General features: G+C 34.1%; 1 protein-coding gene across 1 annotated transcript in view; it reads right to left on the minus strand.

Annotated features, from left to right (window-relative positions):
• Positions 1 to 13,515, minus strand: part of olfm3a (olfactomedin 3a) — a 102,893-nt gene that overhangs the window by 6,609 nt on the left and 82,769 nt on the right. The window contains exons 2-4 of the mRNA XM_030122731.1: positions 9,857 to 10,000; positions 5,323 to 5,478; positions 658 to 877 (exon numbers count right to left, since the gene is read on the minus strand). Coding sequence (XP_029978591.1) covers positions 658 to 877; positions 5,323 to 5,478; positions 9,857 to 10,000 — 520 coding nt within the window. The remainder of the gene's footprint in view (positions 1 to 657; positions 878 to 5,322; positions 5,479 to 9,856; positions 10,001 to 13,515) is intronic.

Raw genomic sequence — 13,515 nt, forward strand, 5'->3', positions numbered from 1 at the left:
CTGCTGTTTCCGCATCGTGTCTGTAGCAGCTGTCAGGTGGCTGCACGAGCCTTCACTTCCCATAATGCACGTCGCGACAAAATTCCGAAGATGCCCGAGTTAGCTCCTGGCTCTATTTGTAAACACATGGTTTGTTTATGGTGGATGGTACCTCGAAATTGTTGACTGTAATGCAAGAGATTCAGGTGAGTAATCACAGAAAGACTTACGGATTTGTGATACTGAGGATATGACTGAGGTTTTACAGATTTGATGAAAAATTGGTCACGAAAGTCTCCCACACCTTTAAGTAGTTTTTCCTGAATGTAACCTGTTGTGTTCAAGGGCTTTTGTGTAAAACCCAGCCTACACTTGTTTTTAGTCTTATATTTCATATATCTTCAATTGAATGTATACTGTACTTTTTTTACGTTATTTACATCCCCTCTGTGGTTCTTCTGCAGCAGCACAACTATGGTACTCTGTGAGAGCAAAAAAGACTGTGACAATTTATGACAAAATGCAAATATCGCTGCCGGCGCTGTCTCTGGTGACACAGTGAAAAACGCTGCACACTTGCACATGCATAGTCTTTTTTCTGGCACAGGTTCTAATACAACAGGGAGATTAATCGTGGCTTAACCTTGCGACTAATTGCCTACAATGATCTGCACTCACTCAGTTTGCCCATGCAGCTGCGAAGCCTGCTGTCCAGTCGCAGGACGCGTTGATAAAGCTCGTCGTAGTCGTAGGCCCCGAGCTCCTCCTGGATGCCTGTCAGAACCGCCGACAGGTTCCTGATCTCCTCCTTGAACTGGGAAATGAGCGCAGCATCCATCTTGTACTGCTCTAGCACCGGGATCAAGGGCTTCAGCTCATCCATCTTGTCCTTAAGCTCCTATAGATGAACAGTTGACAGTCACGGCAGATGAGATGGAAAATACAGAGATGTGGAGATAAAAAAAAAAAAAAAAAGTACATGTGTTACGGTCAGGGACAGACGTGGGTTTGAGTGGTTGCAGCTCAATAGATTTTAAATATTTATCGTCAAAAGAATATAAATTGAAGAATTAGGACATGTTACGAAATGAAATCACGTCTCACTCAATGTAAAGCCATGTGTTTATTTGTACAGTACTGTGAAAAAATCTTAGTCCACCTCAAGGTTTGTAGCGTTTTCAGGGTTTAAGTGATCATACATATTTATTCCTTTTTCTATTTTCTTCAGATACAACAAGAAAATACAGGAAATATGTGCACAGCCTTCAAAAAAACGGAAATAAATAGGTTTCAAAGGTTAAAGTCATTATTTAGTGTGACCTCTGACCCCCTGACAAGAAGCAGCACAAACAATTAGAAACATCTGACATGGGTTGAATGAAACCAGGTATAAAATGTTTAGAATATTGGAAAATTATTGTAATAAATCTCATATTGTCTGAACAATAGCGTTCAAGACATGTTAAGTGTAAAGGGAGGTCACACTAAATACGACAACTTTGGTTTGAATTTTTGCTTTTTAATGCTGTACATAGCTACTTCCCATACATCCACATTGGATATTAACCCTGTAAAGCCTGAACCATTAAATCATTGACAGAAAATTCCAGTTTTTGAAACTGGAGCCCTTATTAGTCCTTTTGAACAACTATTTTCAAATATGAATTTCCATGTATGAGTTTCAATTTTGTATCATATTTGATACATCAGGCTCAGTGCTCTAATATTATTATTTTTGAACAAACAAAACCATAACACAAACATGTCTAACAAATTGGTAATTCCTTTTCAAAATTGCCAAAGTTCTTCCTCCCTCCTCATTAATGACAGTCTTGTAGTGTCACTGGAAAGGCCTATGGTGAATGAATTCCTCCCCCTGGTGGATTATCTGTGTATTGCATGTATCCAATTGTATACATCAGGTTTTCAAGAAAAAGTCACATTGATTATGTAGAGGGCTTCAAAACTCATGTATCATATATGATACATTTGGTGTTATAGGGTTAATGCATAGACTAAGAAATACATTTGTGTGAACATCAGAATTTTATTAATCCAACAAACCTAATGTTGAACCAGGACTGTATATCTACTGCAAAATACTGTTGTGATATTCAGGCTACATTTAGACTGTAACAATCTGAACCAAAAATGCAAAAGTGGTGTTGCGTTCTCACTTTAGACATGCGTTTTGGGGGGAAAATCTGCATGCAGATGGACACGCAAAAGTGTGTGAAATTTCCTATTTATTGATGTAGTATGCACACCAGGTGGCTAGGGGGCATCACCACCACCAACACCAAGTGCCTGTGTAGAACCTTTCTTCTACTCTTCCTGTTCTGTCCTAGCACGAAATACAATCAAAAAACAAGAAACAGAACATGACGATTCATGACAATGGCTGAAACGACCCTTGGATGTACAGGGTGGGGAAGCAAAATTTACAATAAACATTTAGTTGTTTTTTCTCAGCAGGCACTACGTCAATTGTTTTGAAACCAAACATATATTGATGTCATAATCATACCTAACACTATTATCCATACCTTTTCAGAAACTTTTGCCCATATGAGTAATCAGGAAAGCAAACGTCAGAGTGTGTGATTTGCTGAATGCACTCGTCACACCAAAGGAGATTTCAAAAATAGTTGGAGTGTCCATAAAGACTGTTTAGAATGGAAAGAAGAGAATGACTATGAGCAAAACTATTACGACAAAGTCTGGAAGATACTATTAAAGAAGAATGGGAGAAGTTGTCACCCGAATATCTGAGGAACACTTGCGCAAGTTTCAGGAAGCGTGTGAAGGCAGTTATTGAGAAAGAAGGAGGACACATAGAATAAAAACATTTTCTATTATGTCAATTTTCTTGTGGCAAATAAATTCTCATGACTTTCAATAAACTAATTGGTCATACACTGTCTTTCAATCCCTGCCTCAAAATATTGCAAATTTTGCTTCCCCACCCTGTAAATTAGAGCAGCTAGGGCAACTTGAAGGTCCATCGCAGGGAAATAATCCCACATGTTGTTGTTTTTCTTTAATTTCCCTCGGGAATAAAGTATCCATCCGTACTGGCGCATGCCTGTGATGTAAACTCTATGCGATGACGAAATGCAGTTTTACATTTTCAACCCTTTAGACGGTGACGTGAGAGTGGAGTGTTTTTTAGATTTCCACTCTGGAAAGTGGTTTCACTTTTTTGTGTTTTCAACCCCCAAAAAATGCTGTTGCTGTCTAAACGAAAGGCACATCTGATGAAATATTTGAGACTGATGTCATGAAATTGCGTTGTATGTCACGCCAGTTCTTATGCCATTTAGCATGCTTTACATACGCATTTTCATCCTTTCGTGTATTATTCAATGTCATTTGATCGTGTGTCAATTTATGCCAAGATCTCCAGTCTACGTATCCGTAACACGTTGAAATATTTTGTTGTTTTCACTCTAGAGCGTTGTCATGTAAACTGGGCATCAGATTGTTGATTGCCCTCCAACCCATGGCTTCATTTCTGATGTTCCTGCCACACTAGCAGTTGTTCCATACATTGAACTCATTCAGTGGGTAGAAACGCTCCACAGCAGACATACTCCTCGTCCCATCCCAGCTGTCCAGTGCAATTCACATAAGACACAACTGCAGCCACTAACGTCCTCGAAACAACCGAAGATATCTGTGCTTTGTGTGTTAGAGAGATCCACTAGTAACTACTCTGCAAACTAAAACAAATGACCTAAAATGTATATCGGCTAAAATTTACTTAAGTGGTTAAATGAGTGGCCATTTTTGTCAAAAAAAAAGAAGTTGTAAGAAATGCATAAAACTGTGTTGAAATAATGCTGATCCATTTGTGCACAGACTGCTGATGTTATTTGACAGTGGAAGCTCTATTTTCAGAAATATTGGATTTGGAATAGCACATGTATGTGAAAACTTTTACTGGTGGACGGACGTGACATTACCCATGATGATCTGGTCAGTACCAGTACTTTATTAGTAATAAACTTATATACTTACTATTGCTAATTCTCCTCTTATTCATAAATGTTAATTTTGTGGATCTAAAACAATAACAGCTGACACAAAAACACAAAATGTGGCAGTGGACGGATGTGACATGGTTGTTACAGATCCCATCATACTGATGCTCGGCAGCCATGTCACCGTTTACACTAATGATCCCTGTGCAAAAACTACGATCAGAATTATTTATTGTATAGTTTATCATCATACTAAAGAGGAAATAACAATATAGAATTATTACTTTATAAAAATGCTTATTATTAGAAAACTGTTGATTTTAAAAGTGACGTGACATTCTTAATGTATGTGTTGGCGTAACATAAGCAGGATGGATCAGCACCATACTCCATATTGAACCTGTACAAATAAAACATGTGATATGTAGGAGAGAATCTTGTAAGAAAAACTGGGGAATCTAAAAGAATAGAATATTTGTTTTTCAGGTAAATTCAGTTCAAATATACAGGGGTTGGACAAAATAATGGAAACACCTTAAAAAATCAACAAAATATAATTTAATATGGTGTAGGTCCGCCTTTTGCGGCAATCACAGCCTCAATTCTCCGAGGTATTGATTCATACAACTTGTGAATTGTTTCCAAAGGAATTTTAAGCCATTCTTCAGTTAGAATACCCTCCAACTCTTTTAGAGACGATGGCGGTGGAAATCGACGTCTTAATTGAATCTCTAAAACTGACCATAAATGCTCAATAATGTTGAGGTCTGGGGACTGTGCCGGCCATACGAGATGCTCAACTTCATTAGAATGTTCCTCATGCCATTCTTTAACAATTCTAGCTGTATGGATTGGGGCATTATCATCCTGAGGTGAAGGTGTTTCCATTATTTTGTCCAACCCCTGTAACTTGGCCATTTGTGACATGAAAATATAGCATTAATTGTGATGAAATTGGACATTTTTGATCTGAAAACATAGTTCATATGACCATCAACATGTTGCAACAGAACTGAAATCCTGTAAATGTGCATAACTTGCATTTACCAACACAAAGTTCCTTTAGGGATTCACTTATATTGATTTCTTATGCACAAAGACAGAAATAAGACCTCTAAGCAAATTTTAGCCGATGTAAGTTGCACATATAAGAGTAAATATTTTTCTGTTATAACGGCTGAAATGTCATAAAAAAAAAAAAAAAGGCTCTGGATCACATTGATGCCGTAAATGAGTTTTGTAATTGACTCTTGAAATCAATGTGTAAAAGGTCGCTCATAAATTAATAAAAAAAAGTAAACAGAAACGCTCCGTTGAACATGGTGTAACTGGACTATGATTAAACCGGTGTGTGCACTACCTGGAAGTTTCGGGCCATGATGGATTTCCTGTCATCCTCAATCTGTCTGAACTTGGTCCTCAGGCCCTTCATCTGGTTCTCCATCTTCATGACATATTGGAAATCCCTCTGAGTGCGCAGGTTCAGTACCTCAATGGACTGAGACATGTTTTGTACCTGGAACAAAACAAACCATGATAAATAGTCTGTAAAAAAAAAAAGAAAAAAAAAAGAAAAAGAAAACAAAAACATAAAAAGGACTATATGGGCATTGTTTTCCATAAAGTCCTTTGTGATCATATTAACCCTCTGGTATCCAGGTGTGCTTTTTAGGCACACTTTGCATTTCGTTTTAAAAACTTCAAATTATTTTTCACAATTTAAATAAGGTTAGAATTCAAAAGTTGTTCATTTTTGCATGATCTTTAAAATTCTGGCCACCAACTAAAATTTGGACATTTTAAACAAAAGAAAATTACAAGATTAGCATCTGTCTCCCAAGTGTGCCTAAAACGCACTATTTCTTCCATTTTAACCACTGTTTTTGATCCGAAAGCCGTTAAAGCATAAATCCTGCTTTTACTGATATCTGGGCTTCATATGAGAGGTGAGGGTCTAAATTAATTTATTAACGTTGTTAATGTTGTTGTTAATCATTGACATATGCCAGGCTGCAAAAATCAAATAATATGTGATCCAATTTTTATGTAGTATTCTGGAAAAAAACAAACAAAACACATATTTTGTGTTTTTTGCATCAAAAAATGTAGTGACATCATGATGAAAAGAGATCGTTTAAAGGGTTAAAAAAAAAATCTAAAATGAATGATTATTTGATATGTATGATTAGGGCTGACCTTGATTTAAAAAAATAAAATCAAATTAAAGCAGAAAAATAAATCAGTATATAATATTTAATAGTTTGATTTATAGGTGTGCATTTTACGCACACTTGGTGACAGATGCTAGTATTTTTGAACATTTGACCTAGCGCCAAATATAATAACGCAAATTAACCAATGTTGGAGTTAATCGTTGACATATGCCAGGCTGCTAAAATCAAATAATATGTGATCCACTTTTTAATTAGTATATTGAAAAAAAATATATATTTTTTTGTGTTTTTTGCATCTAAAAAAATGGTTCATTTACATTACAAACATGACATTTAAAGGGTTAAAAAAAAATGACAGTTATTGAGTATTTGGTATTTTTATTTATGGCTCAAGTTGATGAAATAGAAAAAAGTGTAAAAGAATTAAAAACAAACTGTATGAAAAATGTTTTTTGACATTATTCCACCAGTGTGCCAAAAAGGTACACTTGGTGCTTAGTAAGGGCCTTGCTGGACGGGATACCAGAGGGTTAATAGAAAGAATGCCATTTGGACATATAGACAAAAGTACTGGGACACTTTGAATTCAGGGGTTTCTTTTCTAACAGGGGTCTGGGATACAAAATAATAACAAATGCTATAATATAGTTTTATATTGTAATAAATACCATTGCATTGCATTAGGTGTATTGGTTTATATCTCAAATCAGCATGAACAGGACATCTTACAGCTGTAGCCATGATGTGTCCCAATATTTTTCTCCATATAGTTTGTAAACATAAATATTCTACCATTTTATGTACCTTTGTGTTTTATATATGTGTGTAATTTTAATTGTTTTATTTTATTTTAACAGCTCTGTACAGCGACCTTAACAGCCCTGAAAGGCGCCTATACATAAATAAATTTTTATTATTATTATTATTATTATTATTATTATTATTATTATATTCCCTTAACCCATAAAGACCCAAACCTCCACTGACAACCAAAACCAACAACTGATCTAAACTGTTTAATACCTGTTAATCCATTAATCCTATAAATACATGTAAAATGCAGAGAGTTTGCTGTTTTTGACTAATAACTGCACATTTTATCATAATTATCAGCCTGTAACATTGTGATATTTAGGTATAAGTGTTTTTAGAGAGAGCAGAGAATTTCTCAGTATAGTTTAAATCTCCCTGAATTTCGCAAAATTTACCCTCGGAGACTTTTATCAACACAAACAACCAAAAACATCTACTGATCTAAACTGTTTAATAACTCTTTAACCACTAATTCTATTAATACATGTAAATAATTGGTGTAAAATACAGTTTGTCGTCTTTTCATGGTCATCAGATATGACCCATTTGGACGTTCAGAGGCTCTGTAGTTACCATGGAAACACCATCATCTTCTACAACACTGATTCACCAGTAAAACCCATCTACAAAACAACACCTTTTAAAAATTATTATTATAAACCTTTATTTAACCAGGAAAAAAAGCTCATTGACATAAAAATCTTTTTTTCAAGAATGTCTTTGCCAAGAAAGCAGCAGAAATTACACAAAATAGAAATCACAGCCATACATCCACACTAAAAATATATATAAACACAATAAAAGTCAGTAACAATTTAAACGAAATGAACCAATGCAATAATATTTAATTTCATTTGTCATTATTATTTTGTATCCCAGACCCCTATTAGAAAAGAAGCACCTGAATTATTATATTTTTTTATTATTATAACCTTTATTTTATTTATTTAAAAAAAAAAAAAATTCCTTCAGTTTAATGAATTCAATGTGTCCCACTACTTTTGTCCATATAGCGTATACATCTATAATTTAATGTAGAGTTCATCACAGTTAAGTCAAAGCACTGGAATAGTAATAGAGTACATCTGTCCTCCTTCCTCCCAGAAAATTATTATTTAAAGTCAGAGCATGAAAAATGTTAGAAATTTAGAGGTAGAACATTTAAAAAACAAATCAATATTGAGAGAAATTAAGTAAAAACCATCTCTGAAGCATTTTGGAAGCAAAGATAACAATTTAATGGAAATTAAGCAATGATATTTATCCCAATATAAAACTGTATTATAACGCTCGTCATTCTTGTTTTGTATCCCAGACCCCTGTCAGAAAAGAAACCCCTGAATTATTATGATTATTGATTTTTCTTTGTTTTTTTATTTATTATAAACCTTTATTTAACCAGGAAAAAAAAAGCTCATTGGCATAAAAATCTTTTTTTCAAGAGTGTCCTGGCCAAGACAGCAGCAGAAATTACACAAAATAGAAATCACAGCCATACATCCACACTAAAAATATATATAAACACAATAAAAGTCAGTAAAAATTTAAACGAAATGAACCAATGCAATGATATTTAATTTCATTTGTCATTATTATTTTATATCCCAGACCCCTGTTAGAGAAGAAACACCTGAATTATTATAATTTTTTATTATTATAACCTTTATTTTATTGATTAAAAGAAACCAATTCCTTCAGTTTAATGAATTCACCGTGTCCCAATACTTTTGTCCATATAGCGCACTGTGTAAAAAAAAAAAAAAACATTATTCCGGCAGCAGGGGTGCCAAAAAAATCTGTTAAATAACGGAAAATAACCATCTCATAAAAATACGGTGATTTTCCATAATTAAAATACAGTTTTTTGCCCTAACTTTACATGGGATTTTGCATATTTTTAAATTTTTTTTCATGTTTAATAAAGAATATTTTCATGTATTAAAACAATCATATTACCCATTAATATATAAATAAATAATTTTCAATGAGACTCAGTTGTCCAATCCACTGATAAAAAACTGTATTTGGACAGTTTATCAGTGCTTATACATGTTATACGTTCACAAAAATACATTTATTCAACATTTTTGTTGCGAAACCTCCTGTAATTACACAAGATATTTGTCAATTAACAAACAAGTCTTGTTAAACTTACAGAACAAATACTTCTTTTACGGTTAATTGTCAGTAATTTTATCTCATTTTATAAATTTCTTTACAGTATTAAACTTTAAATTAACAGTTTAATCTGATGAATAGAAAAGAAGTATTTGTGGAATTACGATACATTTGCAAATGTATTTCAACTGTATTTTTCTGTGAAAAAATAAAAAAATTCTTTTAAAAAATGGAAATTTTTTGGTTATTCACAGTTAGTTTTTTCATGTTATTTTACATTTGATGTGTTTTTGTCATTTCACTGATATTTTCCTGTATCTTGAAAATACAGGAAAAATCTGTAAAATAAACTGTGAAATTTCTGCTAAATTACAGATTTTTTTTTACAGTGTGTATACATCTATAATTCAATGTAGAGTCCATCACAGTTAACTCAAAGCACTGGAAAAGTCATAGAATACATCTTTCCTTCTTTTCTTTTTCTTCCTTCGACTGCATCCAATTGAAAGGCTGTTTGGTGTATTTTCCCCAGTGAGTCTGTATGTGGCTGCACCAGTACAAAGCTATTGTTGAAGACGAACAAACACAGCCTGGTACCTGCGTTAAATGTGCCATCTGTTCCTACATTAGATGCAGAATTACAGTACTTAAACCAACAGTGGAGCCCAGACAGGTTTTGCTTTTTCATCGTTCAGATCTTTTACACAGGAGCGTTTTTCCTGCATTGGGATAAGGTTTGCGGTATGTTGTTTTGTTTTGGGTTTTTTCTCCTCCAGAACATGTGCTTACCTTCTCTAGGAGCTGGCGCAGCTGTCTGCTTTTGGCATCTCTGGAGCACAGGCTCTGTTCTGGTGCCACCACCGTACAGATACAACGTCCATCAGCATCTTGAGCTGAGCTGTACACCTGCCAACCCTCCTTTGGCCCGATAGTCTGCAAGTGCAAATACATGCAATGTCAACCAATATATTTATCAACATATATATGTATGTACGTCTATAAATGTGTTTACAGTCTGGGATGCAGTAGAACTGAAAGCATGTTTATTTTCCCTGGTGAGACTGTACATGTTTGTGCATGTAATGAAAGTAGAATACCTGTTTTAAACCTTACAGAACTACAACTGTTTATGTTGTCACCTCCAAACATACGTTTATCTACATTTATCAGAATACTCTATTAATCCCATAGAAATAGAGAGAGAGAGAGAGAGAGAGAGAGAGAGAGAGAGAGAGAGAGAGAGAGAGAGAGAGAGAGAGGAGAGAGAGAGAGAGAGAGAGAGAGAGGAGAGAGAGAGAGAGAGAGAGAGAGAGAGAGAGAGAGAGGAGAGAGAGAGAGAGACGAGAGAGAGAGAGAGAGAGAGAGAGAGAGAGAGAGAGAGAGAGAGAGAGAGAGAGATACATATAAATAGATAGATAGATATAGATACATATAAATAGATAGATAGATATAGATACATATAAATAGATAGATAGATATAGATACATATAAATAGATAGATAGATATAGATACATATAATAGATAGATAGATATAGATACATATAAATAGATAGATAGATATAGATACATATAAATAGATAGATAGATATAGATACATATAAATAGATAGATAGATATAGATACATATAAATAGATAGATATGGAGGGATTAAGAGATAGAGAGAGAAAGAGAGAGACAGATATAGATATAGAGATAGATAGATATAAATATAAAGAGAGAGAGAGAGAGAGAGAGAAAGGGATAGATATAGAAAGACACAAAGCTAGATATAGATATAAATAGAGAGATAGAGATAGATATGGAGGGATTTAGAGATAGAAAGAGATAAATATAGAGATAGAGACAGATATATATATAGAGAGAGAGAGATTGAGAGAGAGAGATAGATATAGAAATAGATAGGCATAAATAGAGATAGAGAGATAGCGAGTGATATATATAGAGAGAGATTTAGAGATAGAGATATAGAGAGAAAGGGATAGAGATATAAGTAGAGAGATGATTGAGAGATAGAAAGACAGAGATATGTAGAGATAGACATAAATATAGAGAGATATAGAGACAGATATATATAGAGATAGATAGATATAAATAGAGAGATGGATATCGAGATGGAAAGAGATAGAGAGAGATATGTAGAGAGATAGATAGAGGATAGAGAAATGGAAGATACAGAGATACACAGGGTGGGGAAGCAAAATTTACAATATTTTGAGGCAGGGATTGAAAGACAGTGTATGACCAATTAGTTTATTGAAAGTCATGAGAATTTATTTACCACAAGAAAATTTCCATAATAGAAAATGTTTTTATTCTATGTGTCCTCTTTCTTTCTCAATAACTGCCTTCACACGCTTCCTGAAACTTGCGCAAGTGTTCCTCAAATATTCGGGTGACAACTTCTCCCATTCTTCTTTAATAGTATCTTCCAGACTTTCTGGTAATAGTTTTGCTCATAGTCATTCTCTTCTTTCCATTATAAACAGTCTTTATGGACACTCCAACTATTTTTGAAATCTCCTTTGGTGTGACGAGTGCATTCAGCAAATCACACACTCTTTGACGTTTGCTTTCCTGATTACTCATATGGGCAAAAGTTTCTGAAAAGGTATGGATAATAGTGTTAGGTATGATTATGACATCAGTATATGTTTGGTTTCAAAACAATTGACGTAGTGCCTGCTGAGAAAAAACAACTAAATGTTCATTGTAAATTTTGCTTCCCCACCCTGTATGTAAATGGGTCTGATATGTGTGAGCTTGCTGTCATATCTATAGTTTGATTCGTTGTTAATATGATGATTAAAAAACAAAAGACAAAAAACGAGGCAATAAAAGGATAGTAATAAAAGCACATTTTCTCTTTCTTTTTTTTTTTGTCGGTGGACTTATCGGGGTTTCCTTTGGATTCGTGCCGATACGAGATTGACTTGCTTTTGCGCCGGCTGTGGATTCACGGACTTAAAATGACTTGAAAGACACTTGAAAGTGAACAAATTTTAGTTTTTCATTAGAGTAGGACTTTTAATTTATTTTTAAAATATAAAGATTAAAAACAAATAATTACGTCTGTTGTAATATCATTTTAATTTAACATTACACACGACGTGCGCGTTAATTCTGAGATGCTTTAAATTTATGACGGTCTCTGGAGAGCTTTACTGGGTGTTTTCATTCAGAGTTTTGTTTTGTATATTTGTGAAACAATATTAACATTTGAAGGTTTACTATTTTTCCTTAAAAGTTCCCCTTTTGTGTGTGTTAATATTAACTTTATAAAGGTTAAGTTGTTAATGTTATCCATTCCTGCATACCTGGTAACAATAGACAGATTCTTCCCTGGGGTGTGGCAGGCAATAAGGGAAAATCATCATAGAAGTTGCGTCGGAGTATAAGCCGCAGTGTTTAAAGCGTGGGAAAAAAGTAGCGGCTTATAGTCCGGAATTTACGGTAACTATACTGAGAAACTCTCTGCTGTCTCTAAAAACACTTACGCCTAAATATCCCAACGTTAGAGGCCAATAATTATGATAAAATGTGCAGTTATTAGTCAAAAACCGTAAACTCTCTGCAGACTCTCACTTTGGTTTGGCTTTTATCTATGAATTCTCCTCGGGTTGCTTTCATTTTATCTTTTATTTAGTGAGTTTTAAACCCACTTATATGGTATAATTTCAAAATAGATTCATATTAAATAGTTGCTGTAAATAGAGAACAAATTCGACCTGCAGCGTGAATAGATTTGGACTAAAACCCAAATGTTTACAATGTTTGGATTCACTTCAACGGAACACTGTCAATGTGAAGTCATTTTTCTGCAAAAAAAAAAAGCATTCTATGCACATAAAATACAACTAAGTATTGAAAAAATTCCACAATAATACATCTTTGTTCGGCGTCTAAATGCGTTTCTATTAAAAGCGTACTCCAAGGTCTCATCTTGCATTGACTTTAATTACATTGTCATCAAAACATACACTGAAATAATCCTCTACGGCTCAAACTGAAGCTCGATTACACAGGCAAAAATGTTATTATAAGAATATTCATATGAGCCACTATCAGTAATTACCAGAATAAATGCCACATCATTATTTCTCTCCATTTTAAAGGCAGATTTTTTTTTTTTTTGTCCTGAGTGAAATTAGAAGAAAACTGGGTGGTTATTTATGGCTTCATAGTCGGAACATGACAAATGCTTCAGAATATTTCAAGAAACTAAACACAGAATGCTGTTATTCCCTCAACATTATAATAGTCGGTAGTAGAAGTGAGCAAAAAACACTGAAATATTTTAACCCTATAAAATCATTTGTATCATATTTGCTACACCAGGTTCTGACACCTTTATCATCTTAACAACGAGATCAATACTTTCCTCAAAAACCGGTTAATAATCATAGAATAAAAGTTACAATAAACTGATAACGGTAATAGTAACAAGTG

The sequence above is a fragment of the Sphaeramia orbicularis genome, chromosome 20, assembly GCF_902148855.1.
Source record: "Sphaeramia orbicularis chromosome 20, fSphaOr1.1, whole genome shotgun sequence".
Classification (NCBI taxonomy): Eukaryota; Metazoa; Chordata; class Actinopteri; order Kurtiformes; family Apogonidae; genus Sphaeramia; species Sphaeramia orbicularis.